The sequence below is a fragment of the Nanorana parkeri genome, unplaced genomic scaffold, assembly GCF_000935625.1.
Source record: "Nanorana parkeri isolate BGI_ZX_2015 unplaced genomic scaffold, ASM93562v1 scaffold61, whole genome shotgun sequence".
NCBI lineage: Eukaryota > Metazoa > Chordata > Amphibia > Anura > Dicroglossidae > Nanorana > Nanorana parkeri.
In genome coordinates this window covers 40,074-58,071 of record NW_017306329.1, presented here as the reverse complement: position 1 = coordinate 58,071, position 17,998 = coordinate 40,074, and the positions used below count along the sequence as shown (strand labels likewise).

General features: G+C 38.8%; 1 protein-coding gene across 20 annotated transcripts in view; it reads left to right on the top strand.

The window, feature by feature from the left end:
* CAMK2G (calcium/calmodulin dependent protein kinase II gamma) overlaps positions 1-17,609 on the top strand; it is a 237,379-nt gene extending 219,770 nt beyond the window's left edge. For 11 of the 20 annotated variants that reach the window (XM_018576256.1, XM_018576253.1, XM_018576255.1 and 8 more), the window contains 6 exons: positions 1,644-1,688; positions 2,927-2,975; positions 11,848-11,923; positions 13,524-13,618; positions 14,951-15,196; positions 16,849-17,609. In XM_018576256.1, coding sequence (XP_018431758.1) covers positions 1,644-1,688; positions 2,927-2,975; positions 11,848-11,923; positions 13,524-13,618; positions 14,951-15,183 — 498 coding nt within the window. In that variant the 3' untranslated portion in view covers positions 15,184-15,196; positions 16,849-17,609. Of the gene's footprint in view, positions 1-1,643; positions 1,689-2,926; positions 2,976-9,943; positions 10,070-11,847; positions 11,924-13,523; positions 13,619-14,950; positions 15,197-16,848 lie in introns of all 20 variants that reach the window. The other 9 variants (XM_018576249.1, XM_018576243.1, XM_018576239.1 and 6 more) reach the window with 1 other exon arrangement.
* The last annotated feature ends 389 nt before the right edge of the window (positions 17,610-17,998 follow it).

Here is a 17,998-nt window from a genome sequence, read left to right as displayed (position 1 = left end):
AAAATGCTTTCAGATGTGTAACACAAATACTAAGAATACAAAAGAAAGTAGAACTATTTTACAATCATAAGATATTACTTAATGGTGTTTTCCATTTTACCTACTATGGCCCTTTTCTCTCTTCAAAAGTCCACCATGGACCATTACTCGACTGAGTCACAGCTCTATTGCAGGTTTTTAATGTGTCAGTGTGTACCAGTTCTTGTTTGAAGTTTGAATTCCTCACGTCTTGTGTGGCTGTTTTTTTTTTGGGGGGGTTGTTTGGCACTTAACAGTTTGGGGGTGTTTTTTTGTGCACTTCATTTTTTTTTTGTTCATGCTTTTGTTGTATAGTGACTTTTTATAGACCTGCCTAGATTTTTCTGGATATTTTATGTTAATACTTAATCACTAGGCTAAGTAATGTTGGCCTCAACCCTTATGCATAGATTACCTAGGACTTCACTGCCTTTATCCCTTCTTGCCTGTACAAAAGTAACATTTACACAGGAGACGTTTGAAGGCACATCTTATCATATCCTTGCACAAGGGCTTAGGGAAGGATTGGGTTGATAAGTGTGTTTTAAAAAAGAAAGTACCAGGAAGCCAACATTACAGAGCTTGATGCACAACTGTGTGGATTTCTGGAGACACTCTGGGTCATTTGCAAAATGGGAAAATGTAAATGCATAAATCTAGGCCTATTGTCCTATTTCTATCCTATTTACATATTGTATTATAAACTAAACAGAGATATATATGATGATATATATTTGAACACATTTTGATTAGGTTTTTCACATCAGATTTCAACACATACCAGCCCACTTTTATATGTTTTACAACATTTTGCTAAGGCCACTTCAATAGTTTCTGACATCACTATTTGCTTATTAGGATACAGTGGGTTTAGTGCAGAATGGGGAGAATCTATCAAAACTGGAGCAGACAAAATGTGGAGCAGCTGTGCATGGCAACCAATCAGCTCTCTTCAGTTCAGATTTAAAAAATGAAAGAGAAGCTGATGGTTGCCATTGACAACTGCTCCAGATTCTGTCTGCTCCAGTTTTGATAACTTCCACTCAATGTGTATTAGATTTATGTAGGATGCAGTCAGGTGTCACTATTTTTGGGGACTGATTGAGGCTGAGCAACTGATAGATTTATAGGTACTCTTAGCTACACCTACTTTTTGGTATCATCAAAGTTGCCAGATTGCCAATCCTGACCTTACCTCTTCATACCAGGACAAAAATAGAATGTACTATTAAAGTTATGGTTATACAAATGTGGGGGGTGGATGCTGGGGACATAATTTTAATTGCTTGGATACATTTTCCCATCTGTAAATTACTCTTGAAATGTTTAAGGTGATGGCTCTTTTTCTCCTATGTTTGAAAACTTTCCAAAGCTACTGTTTTATATAATGTTGGTGCTTTTACTGTACCTAATGGTGTTTACATGCATAAAAGTTTTGAGTCTAAAGTCTAGCCCTCTTTGCACTGTTTTGTAACATCCACAAGTTAACTGATCTTCTGTGGTGTCTGTGATATGTGTTGTATACACTCTACGTTGTTTGTTATAAATATTTCTTTTGTAATGAGTGGGATACCTAATCATTTATTTTATCTTGTTTGACTTTTTTTTCTCCCCACTTTTTTTAGGAACCTCAGACAACTGTTGTTCATAATGCTACAGATGGAATAAAAGTAAGTCTCACAATTTATATTACCATCTCTGCATACATGTTCCTCTGTACTTTCAATCTTTACCCACATGTTAGAACCAGTGTCGGTAAACAAGTTTTCATTTGATAACACATTGCCAATGAAACCAAATGCGTTTACGTAGTAGAGACTTGTGTATGGATGTTCTTAATACTGTCCGAAATAGAAGAATAAATGTATTGTGCTGACTTTTTTAGCGACTTGGATGGCTGATGGCAAACTTTTAAACAATCATTGTCAGTTAAATCTGTTTCCGCTTAGATATCTTGGCACAAGGGAAATACAAGACTTACTTAATTTGTTATATGGAAGCTTTCATATACATATTTAAGAGTCGAATTATCCTGATAATGCGCCATGGCCAACACTGATGTGTACGATTTGAAATTGCACAAACATAAATTCTTAAACATGGTGGCTGCGTTTGTATGATTTTTTAGGCTTCTTCTTTCATTTTCACCTGGTGATCCGGTCAGTATGTCTATTATTGTTCAACTTCCTTTAACAGACCAAGCTGCCTAGCAAAAGTGGCAAATAGGGTTGATACAACTCAATTAACACTGGCAGGGGTGCTTAAAATGGTCAAATTTTATTCATTTATGAAAAAAACCCAAAGGAACAAAAAAAAAGCCTATTGCTGTAACTAAGAATTGTTACCTGGAGTTCAACTTTAATTTGCTAGTCATGTCATCTAACACTTACCCTCCCCATTTGGTGACAATGCTCCTGTCCAAGGGTGGCTGCATTGCTACTCCATAGAGTGGAGATACCCTCAGACAGGAATTGTGTTACTGACTGGATCACCAGCTGAGAACAAAAGGAAAAAGTCTTAACAATAAAACAAATGTAACCATCACATATAAGGATTGGTAAGTTACAATACATAACATTTTAGTTTTTTGGGTTTAGATACACTTTAACTGCCTCCGGGCCGGCCGTAGTAGAAAAACGGCCGGCCCGGAGCTCTCTAGATCTGAGCGGGCGTCTCTAGACGTCCGCTCAGACACGCCCCCTCGCGCGAGCTGGAAATTGCCGTTTTTTTAAAAACAGACAGCGATGCCTGATACCATACAAGCGATCCGTCGGCTTTAGAGCCGGCAGATCGCGTGTATGTTTACAGGATATTTAATATCCATTATTATTTCTATTACATAATGAACTGTGGTGTCTACTGCACAATATTTTGTACTCACAAATGTTTTTATTATTTTTTTTTTCAGGGATCAACTGAGAGCTGTAATACCACAACTGAAGATGAAGACTTGAAAGGTAGCTATTTCTGACACATGCCCTGTCGCTTGTTAAACTAAAAACTGTTTATCTATGGCATGTGTGTGGCTACACCAACAGCTGCTGCTAATATAATAATCTGTTACATATGTGTTCTTCGGGCTTCTTAGTCTGCAGCTGATAAAAATGGCTAGCTTTTGTACAATTTGGCAACATCTGTGTCAAGCTAAATTGGCTAGAGGTTCCCTTACTTAAAGCAAAACTCTGCAATATTTTTCTTAACCCTTACATTGTGAGGGTAGCCCCACTGCATGAGTTAAGAAAAAAAATGTACCCGGAATTCTGCTTTAATGCTTGAGTCAAGCAACCAGGTCACTTTTGAGTTCCGTTAAAGCCTGTAATTGTGAATATTTATACTCATGTTGGAATGTATGGAAACTTCTATTTGTTTGTAAAACACTATGGGGGAAATGTATCAAAACTGGAGTAGTTGCCCATAATAACCAATCAGCTTCTATCTTCAGTTTGCTTAGTTAAACTTTGAAAATGAAGAAAGAGAAGCTGATTTGTTGCCATGCACAGCTGCTTCAAATTTTGTCTGCTCCAGTTTGGATAAATTCCCCTCTTTGTTTTTAAACAGAGATTTATACAAGACAGCCATATTTGATCATTGCAGAAGCAAGCTCTGCTTCTTGTTCTTTAGGACTGCACCGTATATTACTTAATGGCTGTTTCTCACAGTTCAAGTCTGGGAATTGGCTAGCCCATTGAAAAGTGTGTACTCCCTGTGTAGCTGATACTCATCTCAGTAGTTGTTAAGTAGAGAGATATTGGATACACTGAGAGCTTTCTTTAGTAGATAAATGAAACAAATCGCTATATTTGAAACAATGACAATATAGCATGCACATGTAAACTTGTAAATGTCACTTGAAAAAAATGCTTTATAGTGAACCTTAACTTTGCCCATGCAGCGCAAACAAGCTCACTTTAATTTAAGGTGGCCATACACTCTACAACCATCGCAAGACTTTAGTCTTGCGATGGTTGTAAAGGGATTAAAAAAACGTACGATCTGCCTATCTTGGACAGGCAGATCGCACTCTCGATCATCGCAAGCCCACCCTCCTGAGGGGCGGGCTTCCGATGACCGCAATGCTGAACGGGCAGTGTGCGCGTGCGCACACCGGCCCGTTCAGCATTTATCTTCCGAGCACCGTTCTAATCAGCAGAGAATTGTACGATTCCCGGCTGGTTTTCGAACATGCTGGTTCGACAGAAGACGTGCGACCGTACAGTAGAAACGGTCGCACGTCTCCGTTCACACTGCTCGATTATCGTACGAAAACCCGATCGCATACGATTATCGTACGATAATCGTGCAGTGTATGGGCACCTTTAGTCCTCCCCAGCAGCACATACTCGCTTCCCTTTTGCTTCTCTGCTACCCTGTTCAGACGCTGGGAGTGACGACAAGACATGTAAGCTGCATGTCACTGGAGATTACTGGTTACACAGGTCAATGGACTCCCTGTGTGACAGCGTTGTCCTATGGAGGGAGTCACATATTCCTCCATACCTAAAGACCTGGGTATTTCCTTTGGCTCCCAGCACTTAACAGAGCAGTGGGGGAGAAAAGCAAATGTACTGTTAGTATATGCTGCTGGGGATTGTGAGGGAACAATACAGTAAACAATACAGAAAAGGTGCACACCGATAATAAAATGAATTGCCTTTAAAAGAGGAATTCAAATGAGACTCCAAAGCCATAACGTAGTAGGTTAACTATTCCGTTACTACACTTTATATTTGAAGGTGGATAGGACAGTAGTCTAAAAGTAGACTTTCTTTCCGGTAATGTTACACACTGATCCATTAAGATGCGTATGTAAAACACAGCTATTAGAACAGGCAAATCTTAGACCATGTGCCGTGTATGACCAGAATCAAAGCTAGAGATCCGAGTAATGTCACTGCCCTAAAGTGAACCACATTTACTTATCTCAAGCAAAATGAAATCATGTAGTTGTTCATTTCTTTATTGCAAGTAGTTGCGCCTACCTTCCAGTTAGCCTAAAAATAACAGCTAATCCAAGAATTTTGGACATCCTTTTCCCTAACTGTGCTCATTTGCCTCCACCAAACAGTGTAAAAGTGACAAAGAAGAATGATCTGTATGGTAAATGGTATTTAGAACTCTGTCTGGGAGGCTGTGCACCAGATCATAGTAACTGGATGTGTTGCATCTCATAAATGATGCAATGAAATGCTGAGACAACATGTACTTTACCAAGATCGAGCAGAGTATAGGGAGAATAGACATCAATATTTTAAACTACAAGATGGTGCTTATTTATTTATGATACTAAAAGGGAAAATAACATTGGACAGCCGCAAAGTGCCATCTTCAGAAAGGCCATGAATTAGCACGTTAAGTATCACTCATTGATTTTGTCTTGTCGCGTTTGTAGAACAGTTAGCGTCTGTTAACATGTTACATCTTACAAATGGTAGTATATGCCTACATATTAAAATGAGCAAGCCCTCAATTTATAACAGCAATTCTATAGCTTTTAGGTTAAAACAACAACCCCAGTGTGGGGTCGGGAAATTTGATCTTGATAGATAACCTTAATTAAACATAATACATTATAAAGCCTCTTAATACGCATACTGTATTCTTACAAATATCCAAAATGCACTGTTAAATATTACCAGTCTGTATTTTTAGCAGTTGTGTTTTGTTAATATTGTCCATGCAAGGCTCTGCCCTCTGGTGGCTGCCAGCTTACATTCTGTTTGCTGTCATGTGAGCTTGTGGGAAAACAATCAGGTTACACCAGCAGTTTCGCATTATTCATTTCCACTGATTGGGAAAAATGCATTGTAGTTTAGAAAGATGAACCTTGAGACAGCATCACATGCTGTGTGGAAAGCTTACTAAGCAAAAAGCAGCACCTCAAATACAAAGCTGTCTATTTTCATGGTGGGAGCCTCGCATGGCTTGACTTAAATAGACATAATTTTTAAGTTCTTAGTTGTAATAGTCAGATTTATAGTGATCAGAGACAAATGGCTAAATTGTATTCCTACAGATGTAAATATAGTAATCGGAGGAAAGAATGGCTCAATTTAAACACATTTCTTTTGAAATATACAGGAGTAGGAAGATATCCAAACAGTCCACATAGAAGCATCTCCATGTCTTAAGGCTTCAATTTACTCTGACAGTGTTCCTTGCAGAGCCGAACGGCTTTAAAATCATTGTATTGTAATCATGTTGAAAATGACTTGTACATAGGCAGGTTCAATTTCTATAATATAAATACATACCTGAGTTGGTAGGAGCATTATTTGATCCAGAGAACTTAACCAAAAGTTAGGTTTTCGTTTAAGTAAACTTTTTGCATTGGCATGAATTTCCATAGAACAGGTTTACTTTAAAGTGTATTTCTACTTTTTCAGCCACATTGGGACAACACCTTATATTTGCTCCATTTTCGCATTCAGCATAACTGATAAAAATTTTTATTTTAAAATATATTTGTGTGTGTGTGTATATATATATATATGTGTGTGTGTGTGTATATATACTGTATATTAAATATAGCTGCTTTCAAATAACAGCTGCTTACTGTTTTTGCTTTATCTTGCTAAAAAACAAAAAGTTAAGTAAGGTATACACAGTTAGATTTTCATAAAATGAAATGGATTTTGGAACTTTCAATTTGACTTTATTAGTTGATGGGGTTAAATCCATGATCAATTTTGACGCAGTGACAAAAAAAAAAGTTGAAGAAGCATTTTGGAAACGTTTTCTTGATTGAATGAAATTCTAACACTGAATGTGGTTTTCGTTTGGGAGACTCCATTCATTCAAATATCGAAGGTTAAAACAAATTTTGAATGCCATTCGTCAAGTGCTTGAGGTTTTTATGCGATCATTCATTTGAAAATCTACCAGTGTATACCCTAGTTTAGTTAGCTCTTGCCTTCTATGTTCAGGAGGTGACAGGTGAGCTATATGAGCATATTAACCCTTATATACTGTACTGGCATATTTATCAGTTTTAAACTATATTTGAACACTGTCGGTCCTAACAAAGGGTTAAAGATCTCAAAGGTTGGATTCTGCATTGTATGGTAATGCATTTTTAATTTTTTTTAAACGCTGTCCCTGTTTGTCCCTTATCTGCACATTGCCATTTATTCAAGGCAATTGAAGCTTTCTTGAAGTATCCTATGTATATCCATCTCCAAAGAAACAGACAGAAAGTTAGGATATATACACATAACAGACAGTGGTAGTTTCTGAAAGTTTAATGTGAAGGTGTAAATAAACTTTAAAGCTTTAACATGCCATAATAATACAACCCTGCTGTTTAATACATTGAATTAGATTAGTTCTGTTGTTCTGGTTTAACTGGAACCACTGAAAGCACAACATAATGAGTACTAAGAACACGGTCACCTCCCCTCTGCATAGTTCATGTCGCTGTACTGGTAGGTAGGACCCGAATAAAGGTAATTGTATATCTCTAAATGGGACTAGGATAATAACCCACATAAATATATATATATATATAAACTGTTATATCAGCCTTACATATACTTAAGGATTTTTTAAAGGAAGAAAAATTATGTTGTAACATTAAATTATGTGTCATGCATTGTATTTCTGATCAACAATGGAACCTACTCTTATTTTTTTTGTGAGAATAATAACTGCGTTCCTGTCTCCTGTGCATTTAACTTGCTGTTGCATGTGGATCAGCATCGTTTCTCTGTCCTGGGGATGGCCCTTTGCTTCTCCAAGGATGGAGCCAAAGTGAAAGCAAAATACAGACTCAGTCCTTGCAGTCACAGTTTGGTCTGTGCGCTGCTGCCAGTAAGTTCTGAGTGCAGTGCTGTTTTCTTTCCCTCACATTTCTTCCTTTACTGTTGTGCATTGTCCGTAGAGACCTATTGATAAGATGGACCCTTGTGAGAAACCAGTCCTTTGCCCCATGCTCTGCTCATTTCTCTTCAGCATGCATGTTCTAATCAATGCATGATGTAGTATTTAGTGCTTTGCAGATCAGTTTGAGAAGACTCATAGCACAGGGGCCTTCAACTTAATAACATAGGGAACAAAGCAATAATGTGCAGCAACTAACAACAGTTAAACCTATTTTAAGTTTCATAAGCTTACCTATAGTTTGCTGTTAGCACATTTCTATGCCCCAGGTTACTGCACCCTATTTATCTTAAAGGTCAACTTCATCCAAAACCTATACTTCAGTGTTATCGTGGTTGAATCTGATTTTGGCTTGTTACTTGGTGAGCTATCTCCACCAGAATCCGTACTCTCCTTTCTTAGTGGAAAAAAATAAATCTATATATATGTCATGCATCTCTGCTGTACATGCACATTACCCCATATTAATTTCTCTAAGCTGGCAAGTGCAGAAAAATAACTGTTGATATGCCAAAAATACACTGTGCTCTGTGGACTAGTGAATTCCAAAGCTCTTGTTGTCAGCCCTGCCTACTTCAGTGTTCATGCATTAAGCTTGCCATACACTGAACTTGCAGAAGTTCGAACCGAGGATGGTCCTGTAAGCCCCACCCAGCTCGACAAATATTGAATTATTAAAGGAGCCAGGCGGAGTATTGTTGGTTGTTCAGGTATTCTGAAAGATGCGAGCATCGGCAATCGAAATATAATAGCTGGCAGGGAAGTTTCCGTCATCCTCGCTGCTTAGTGTGGATGGGGGAATCGAGTAGTTTTCTCTTGTATGGCCAACATTACAAAGAACACAGACACTCCCAATCTCCATTACCCCACCATGTGCACAAGCAGACAGCAAAATCAGCTTACACTATTCCTGTCAAAAACACATTTTTTGCACTTATTGAACATATATAACAAAAAAATGAAATGCCATTATGAACAGACCCAGATGGAGCAAGAAAGAAAAGTTCATCGTTGGGGTTTACATACACGTAAGCAAATTAGGGTTCCAGTTCACAAAAGGGGCACCTTTGTTCTATAGCCTTATAGGATGGAGAAAAATCTTACCACTAGAATATAATATAGACATGAGAAACTGTTGGAGGATTCAAACCACTTGTGCCCACCCAGAATAGGAGTAGTTGTTTAAATAACCCTGTGTGCCAACACAACATTGACACATTTTGGTTATTCTGCTTCACTACCAAGGCATATGTGTGTATTGATAGGATGCTTATTAATACCTTAACCACTTACGTCCCAGGTGCCATTTTAAAACAACACAGGGACAGTGGCTGTTTGTTCTAGCACCATTTTAAAACAGCACCTGGACTCAGCGGGTCCCAGTAGCTTCTAGCACTGGAACCGTTGGCTGTTAGTGACAGCCTCTATCTAGCGCAAGGCCCCAGAACTCAAACAATCACTTCCTGGGCTTCTGATCCTTCTACAAATCGCTCAATAGGAGCGTACTGTAGAAGAAAATGTAAACGCAATGCTTTAACATTTGTAGCTCTGTCCAGCCTCTCACTGCAGCAGTAGATTTAGCAAACAGTGTTTTCCCCTACGTGTGTTGCACTGTAACTTTTAAAGGGAAATAAAGCTCTTTTAAAGTAATATGCATATGTCACCTTTTATCATTCTACGTTACAAAAAGGTTGCAATAATGTGGTACCATTTTAATCGGCAGACTTTGAGGATTATATGTTGCAGGAAATTTAAGTGGGTGCATAAATGCATTATCATTGCATTGGGGAACAATTACATGAAAATGCATTTTTTTTAAATGTTACTCTTTATTCCCAATAAAAAGCAAGGAAATAATAGATATAACCAAGTTAAAAAAAAATGCATTAGGGTAGACTACAGACAGGTATTTTGTGTGGTAGCAAGACGTTACCAAAATGGCAAAAAAAAAAAAGAACACGGCAATTGTTTTTATTTTGTTTTGATTTGTGGTAGATGTTTTTATTGTTTTAGTTGTCATTATTTTGCTAACGTGTATGTTTCTTTACAGCTACCCAGTCTTGCGAGGAGAAAGTTCTAGCCTGGGAAAGCCCAGGTCAGACTCTGGAGATAGAGCATGCCCAGGCTGAGCCTATGCTCACTCCAGTTGTACCATTTTCACTTAGCAATTCGCTGTGTAAGTTAGCTGTTAGAAGGCAGCCCCGTAGAGCGTCTTTTGGTACTGACCCACCCTAGTTACCAATATATGTTAATCATCACTATTATTTCTACACCTACCTACTTGTTCCTGTAGCGGTTCTTTATAGTCCCTACCTATCAGAGGAGGGCTGGCAACCATCAGCCTGTGGGAAATGGTGGGGTCACAAGCTATAAAATCGTAAAAGCCACTCCGCTTTTTTTTAACTGGTTTTGATTGTAAAATTTAATTTTACGAATTTAGACATTATTTGAACTTGCTACCTTCTGCATATGATCCTGGCAGGGCAGAACCTCTCCCAAAGCCATGTGTTCACATGTTTTGACAACATGGTAAAGAGCCCTCACAGATCTAAAATCTTTTGTGTAGACTTTACCCTGTGCCAGCCCTCGCCTGTTAACTACAGACCTATTGTATCTAAATGTAGGTAGTGTCTATGTTTGCTGAACTGAGTAAAGGTCAATATGGTCTTCTTGTGTTATTTCCTTTATCACATGGCTGTATGTCATTCATAACTGGTACCCTTTTCTTCCTCTTTGGTGGTAAAGAGCTTGTTCTTAATACAAATACACACGTCTACTTTTGGTGTGAAATGTTGTCTTTCTTTGCTTTTTTGGGGCCATTAAGCCTACAATTAGTCTACAAAGACAAACAACGTATTGGGGTCAATTTCTCCAGTCTTTTTTTAACCTTTGTTGTTGACTTATGGTAGGATATGAAGAGGGAGAACATTTCCATTTCATGCCGATTAGCACCTATATTTTTTAATAATCATCAATCAATTCTCCAGACCCAGACAATATATATAATAATGTTATAAGTGAAATAAAGATGGGGTAGAACATAAGTGTATTACAATTTCTTCATATAGGTAACCTGACATCCAGAGTATTACTGTCATTTGACAATATCTAAGCAGACAGTGTCAATACATACATATCATATTGTGTGTGCATTACCGGCAGATTAGGGATGTCCCGATGCCACTTTTTCAGGCCCAAGTACAAGTACATCCCCTCATGTTGGCAGATAATGCAATATTTAAAAAATCTGGTACTTAAGTGCTGTAGAACATTTCACAAAATGTGGTTAGTGTGAAAGGCATTGTTTTGCGTCTGTGGTCTATTAATTTTCAGTATATGCACATATTGACATGCACTGTCATCCTGTTGATTTTTAAAAAAAAAAAAAAAAGTAAAATATTATTAGTGTAGATTCAGGAATGCTACACCTTGCAAACTAAGAAACATGAAATTTCATATGGCCTTCTCCCTCTTTTTTTTTCTTGTGATTTCCCCGATATCTCTTTCATATTTTCTTTGTTGCTGCTAAAGTCTACAGCAGCAACATTTATAAGATGCAACCATAGTTCCTTAGGCTTTAATATGCAGTGCTATTTGTTAAATTGTATATGATAATGTATTGTTAAATCCCGTAAAATACTTCTCTTGCTTACAAGTGAGACCCGCACCAGAAAATGATTGGATTGAAAGGATTTCCTATTGTTAATATTGAGCATGTGTGAGGACTCAAAGGGATTGTATTTTCACCATGATTTAGCCCAAGGAGGTTAGATATTGAAGTGGTGTTTGCTGCTGGGCATCTTCATGTTCTACCTTTTGTCTTCTTTCCACTTGATTTACCCAATGAACCCAGTAGATACTTTGTATTATTAACCTCAAACTGTCTTTAAAAATGTTACAACTGTGAATCATGCTGTATATTCAATGTTACTTAGTCTTTCTCTTCTTCTGCAGTGCGAAAACAGGAGATTATAAAGATCACGGAGCAATTGATTGAAGCTATTAACAATGGAGACTTTGATGCTTACACGTGAGTGGGGGTTTTTTTTTAATCACTTATCTCATCATGGATGGGTGTTGGGCTGTTTCTAGTCAGACAAATAGAACTCTAAAACACAAACTTTTTTTTTTATTTTGGGTAAATTTATGAAGTTCTTGATATATAGATTACATGCTTGGAGCTGCTTTTATTTACCTCCCTTTACCGCGGAACACTTGCTTTTATTTAAGCAGGCAAAGTGCTGATCACTTCCAGAACTTGCCTGCTTCCACTCAACATCTACAATTCTATTGGCCTACCATCAAAGCGGATCTTTACACTCACAAATCAAATTCTACCAATGCATCCCTCTATGTATGATGATTAATAATAACATAGACATACCAGGCGTAAAATGCTGTGATTTTGAAATACTTACACTTGCAGAGCATTCACTTCCTGCTTTGAAAGTGCAAATCACTTCAGTTTGCCAAAGCTATGCACACTGGGATTGCCTTGTCATCAGCAGAGCATTGCTGGGAAATCTCATCTGCAATCTCAGGAGATCTCAGGGAAAGGCATTTTCCTCCCCTGAGATGTGCATGGTCACATGTCCCAGAAATCCAGGAAGTAATAGATCTAGTAATCTGCCCTTAGTAAACATGGCCACTGTCAGAAGCCTGGGGAGGAACAGAGAAATAAGATGCAAAGAATACAAATCCTGCAGTTATCTAAAAGTATCTGTTTGTAGATTGTTATTACTAAATAATTCTAAAGGTGTGTGTGTTTGTTATTTTAAAGATATGGGTAAAGGTCTGCTTTAAGATGGCCTGCCTTGCTGGCCTTCCTTCTGGAGGGGGGCTACTATTGTTCCCCGTGGTCCCTGTGTATGTTGTAAAGTAGCCATCGCTCCAAGCTCGCTCCCGTGAAAGTCTACGATCGCAGTATAAATGATTAAACTAAATGTGAGATTTTAGTCCATCATGAGAGCGAGCTTGGAGCGGTGGCTACTTTACAACACACACAGGGACCATGGGGAACAAAAGTAGCCACCCTCCAGAACGGAATAAACATGAAATGTGAAATGATGTTCTAGCAGAGAGTTGGGGTCTTTTAGGATATCAGTAAGAGCCAAGTCACATTTGTGATACTGATGTAGGTAACAACTCGCCAGTGACAGGATGACTATACAGGGCAGAGAAATATCTGCTTCCATGCTGTGTCTCCTTCGTTGACTGGATTAAAGAGGCATTGCTTCATGGCTGGAAAGTTACATTCTGCAGCGTTTCCATCAGTGTCTGAGCAACACTTTGTTTATATGGCCAGCAAGTGAGCCAAACTGCAAAAGCAGATGAGTATTTATTCTGCACTTTTTATCAGTCTTGTAGAGAGTTGTTGGCAGCAACACGATGGTCAGTCTGCCATGGGCCTAACTTGTGGACCTGCAGAAGCCCTCATTCTCTCAATAATGATGGATGTTAACCAGTAGCTTTTTACTTAGCCACTGTGCTAATTAATTACCCCAATGACGTGCCTAGAATCAAAGGAAATAATGACGGATTTATAAATACTTGTAGCATAGCAACAATTGAATGTAATGATGAATTTGCTACTACCTGATTTCACTTTCCATTTGTTGTGCATTACACAGGAAGATCTGTGACCCTGGCTTGACTTCATTTGAACCTGAAGCACTTGGCAACCTTGTTGAAGGAATGGACTTCCATAAATTTTATTTTGACAATTGTGAGTGGCATCGTTTTTCCTTTTTCTTTGTGACACAAAAACCTGACTATATGAAGAATATTAAGGATAGCATATATCCCCTGGAATGTGACCGTGTAATCGATTCCAAAATACAGGAAATGTTCTTTTTTTTTTTTCTAGGACACACTTTTAATATTGTGTGAAACCTTCTTTATTGGGGTAAACAATCCTGGGTACCTCAATAAAGGGAAATTAAAGCAATTTTGCTATTCACTTTTTTCACAAGATAAAACTGTAGTTTAAAGTAGAACTCCAATCTAATGTTAAAGGCAGAGTCCACCTTATAGAAAAACAAAAGAAAAAATGCATACTTTTCTATACATTGTGACCATGTGTAATGCATACTTTTCTATACATTGTGACCATGTGTAACATGAATCACAGTCAAAAAAGTAATCTCGGCCTATAACAACATTACAAAATAGCTTGTCTAACAGTTATACTGTACATATATTAGTGAATGTGGAGTCGGCTTTAATATAACTCTGTTAGGCAAAGCTCTTAACTGTTTGATATATAATTTGTAATACCAAAGACTATATTGTTTACATCTCAGGCTCCTACAGCCAGTAGTACACATTTTGTCATGGCGGTTGTATCCCTGCCAACTGTTTTGTTTTTTTTAAATAAAGTGGAGTGGAGAAATTAAGGAGCAGGGCTGTGGCTGTCCTATTCTGTATTATCAGAATGTGAGAACAGTATAGGCTGCTGACGACAAGAATGCCAGAGAACCTTCACCAGTTGATGATCCTAAAGCAGGGGCACCCACTATTTTTCGTCTGGAGATCTACTTTTCAAATGACGAGCTCATTGAGATCTACCAACGAAAAAACACCTTCATTCAGGGGCGGGAGGGGGCGTGGCGGTGCATTGAAGTCAATGGCACCGCAGCCAGGCTCCGCAGGCAGGCCCCTCGCCCACAGTGCGATTGCCTGCATTAGTGCCTGTGTTCCAGTCCAGTGCGATCCGCAAAAATGCTGCGAGCACTATTTTTGCAGATCGCACTGGACCGGAATGCAGGCACTAATGTGCCTGCGTTCCGAGTGCGGGCGATCGCAATGTGGGCGATGCCATTGACTTCAATACAGCTCCACACCCCCTCCCGCACCTGAACGCAGGGAGTCGGCCGGCCTACATTCCAGTGCGCCCTACATGTCCCGGCGTCCTGTCCTCCCGTGGTGCTCGTGTGGCCGACGTTGCACTGTCCTAAAGCATGAACCACAAAGTTATCTCCCACTCAGCACTGAATTATAATTGTTTTAAAAAGCGATTTTCTCTCATGATTAAATAACTTTTTTTTTTTTTTTGCAGTGTTGTCCAAGAATACTAAGCCTATCCATACTACCATTCTGAATCCCCATGTACATGTCATTGGGGAAGATGCAGCCTGTATTGCTTATATCCGACTTACACAATACATTGATGCACAGGGACGACCTCGTACTACACAGTCAGAAGAGACAAGGGTCTGGTATCGCAGAGATGGCAAGTGGTTGAATGTCCACTATCACTGCTCTGGGGCCCCAGCTGCCCCCCTTCAGTGAGGAACCAGTTCAGGTACATAGAAGTGGAGTCTGATATCAGACAGCAGAATGTAGAAAAATATGTAGACCAACGGTCCATAAACTATGGCTATCAGGCCAGCCCACTGCTTGCATTTTATCGGCCTCCGTAATGAGAAGGCCTTAAAAATAAGGCCTTCTTTTGGCATGCCAGTGCCCCTATATGCAAAGTGGCAGCAGGTGAACATGGCAGGACTTGGTAGTGTACCTTAGCCGACACTGTTGGGCCAAGTGACCTCCTGCCTGATGGTTCTTATTTGGTTCCTAATGTGGTATCGTCCGGTCAGTAGAGCAGCTGTGTGGGACATGGAGCATAGACAAACAAAAGTGACCACTGAACATCAATGCTAGGGGGCTATGTTTGTCAAGAAGAAAATGTAGCATAATTAGAGGAGGAATGCGTGTCTTTCAAAATCTACAGGGTTTTTTTTGAGTACACATCCCGACTTCAGTTTAGGTTACTAATAATTTGACTGCAACAGCAGCAACTTTTGGTACCTTTTATTGGGTGTGTCAAGATCAATCATAGGTGGGGAGTCAAACCCTCTGTGAGCAATAAGGAGCAGAATTTCATGTTGTTGGTACCTAGGGATGCACTTAAATGCACAATACCTGTGCTTCTCCTTGGGCTGTAGACGAGAAGAGATCAGGCAATTTATAGTCATCCTCACACTCTGCTTTTTTTTTTTTAAGTACCACACCTGCTACAGCCCACTAAATGTCTTTTTAGCTGAGTGCAAAATTGCTGACTGCATTTTGGATTTAAGCACATGTCAGGGTAACAAATATAAATTCAGTACACCTCTGCAATACATGCACAATTTTTTCATGTTTTATCTGTTTTAAAAGTTGCAAGTACAGAAAAATACCCGTCGACCTGTAAACCAGTAAGTGTCTAACTTCCTGTTTGGGATTACAACAAAGTGCTTCTGTTGGACTAAAATCCCATGCAGCATTGTCAGACCTACCTGCTGGACTACTCATCTTTGTCTTTTTTTTTTGTCCTCTGCATGTATAAATTGACTTTGCTTACAGCAAAATAATGCTGCTGCCTAGACATGCATGTAAAGATGAATTGTTAAATACTTTTTTTAATGACTGAGAATACTGATAACACTAGCAACTTCACTGATTTATATATGAGAGGCCAGTACAAGTTTCAGCATGCCGAGTCCTATAGATGCCGCCTGTTAAAACAAAAGATAAGCTCACAAGACGGACACAAAGCGCTCTACCTCTTTCCTGCAATGCCATTTCACAGGACATCAGTGCACAAACAAGTCTTCACCAGCCTTTCATCATAAACTGTAGAATAAAGTATTTACACATGGTTCTGGTTCCAGTTAAATAATTTTTATTAATTCAAGGCATAAAACCAGACAGAACAGTCCTGCTAATGCGGTTCAGCTAAAAGTACCCTTAATCATAGCCACTTAGTAGGATACAACTTCTAACACTGTAGCACAAAATTCTATCACAAAATATTGTAGCTGAAGTATCCATGTGTCATGTTCCGGTAATAAAATAAAAAACTAGAAGTAACCAGTGCTATGGTGTGCATTCTGGTATATTGTTCCCCTGATTCTCTTATTTTGTTGTTTTTCTCTTGATTTTAAAGCCACGTTTCTTTCTTTTTTCCTTAAACAGCCTCTCCCGTGGAAGAACCTCTTTCTATCGAGCGAGTGTGGATCGCCCAAACGACGGCAACTGTCCCGTTCGTTCGGAAGTTTTAAAAAAGATAAAAAGTACATAAAAATTCAAAAAAATAAAAATATTGCTGCCGGCAGTAGCCAAAAATGCACGAAAACCCTGCATGCATTCTGAGGCTGAAGCAGCTGCTGGCTAAATTGTTGTATTTCATGGATCCATCGTGTCTGTTCCTGCTGTACGGAGGTGTTTTTAAAGTTTCAAAATGAGCAAAAACTAATATAAAATAGTATATATATATTGTTTGTTAAAAATCAGGCTGAGGATTATGCGGCTGCTTTTTGAAAGAGAAAGGTTGAGACAGCCACCTGAAGCATCATTTGGGGAAAGAAACAAAAATGGAGAGAATAACATGTGTAAGGACTAGCCCTTTTCATTGAATAAGCTGCTGGTTCATGTAATGCAATTGTAAAGAAAGGAGGGGTGTAGTTTATAAGGAATGGTGTCTTCACCTGTTCAAAGCGTTGACCTGCAAAAGTGATAAGGTAGAGCCACGAAAGGAGGTGTTATTTTGTTTCATCCTCTTTATTTTTAAGACTATTAAAACCTTCCAAATATTGTCGGCTGAGCTGTTTTGCCTCCAATATAGCACTGAGCTGGAGATATTGTTATCCATCCAACTGGCTCCCAAGAGCAGAACTTGGTCTGTGTTAAGAAGGGAATGAGCAGGGGAGAAATATTACAGAGATATAAAGCTATATAAAAAAAGAATATAGAATGTACATCCTGCAGAAGGAACATTTCATTAGTGGCAATGTTAATATAATACATTTTTGGTATGAACTCTTCGGAGAAAATAGACGAAAAATAGAAACTGCCATGTAATGGGAAGTGTTAATGCATAGTCATCTTCCCTTGTGGTATATATGTAAAGGGGGCTGATATATTTTCACAGCGATAAAGCTTTGTGTACTATTAAGCAGATTTGGAGAAAGTCTGCTTGTATGTCATGTGTGGTCTGTCATGAGTGAAACAATACACTGAACTCAAATGCGTAGAGATGTATGCATGTCTTTCTATACTTGCCTGCACCTTCTAAACTGTGTGCTCTGATGGCCCCTATTTTTATTGTATTTTTTGCAAGAGGGTG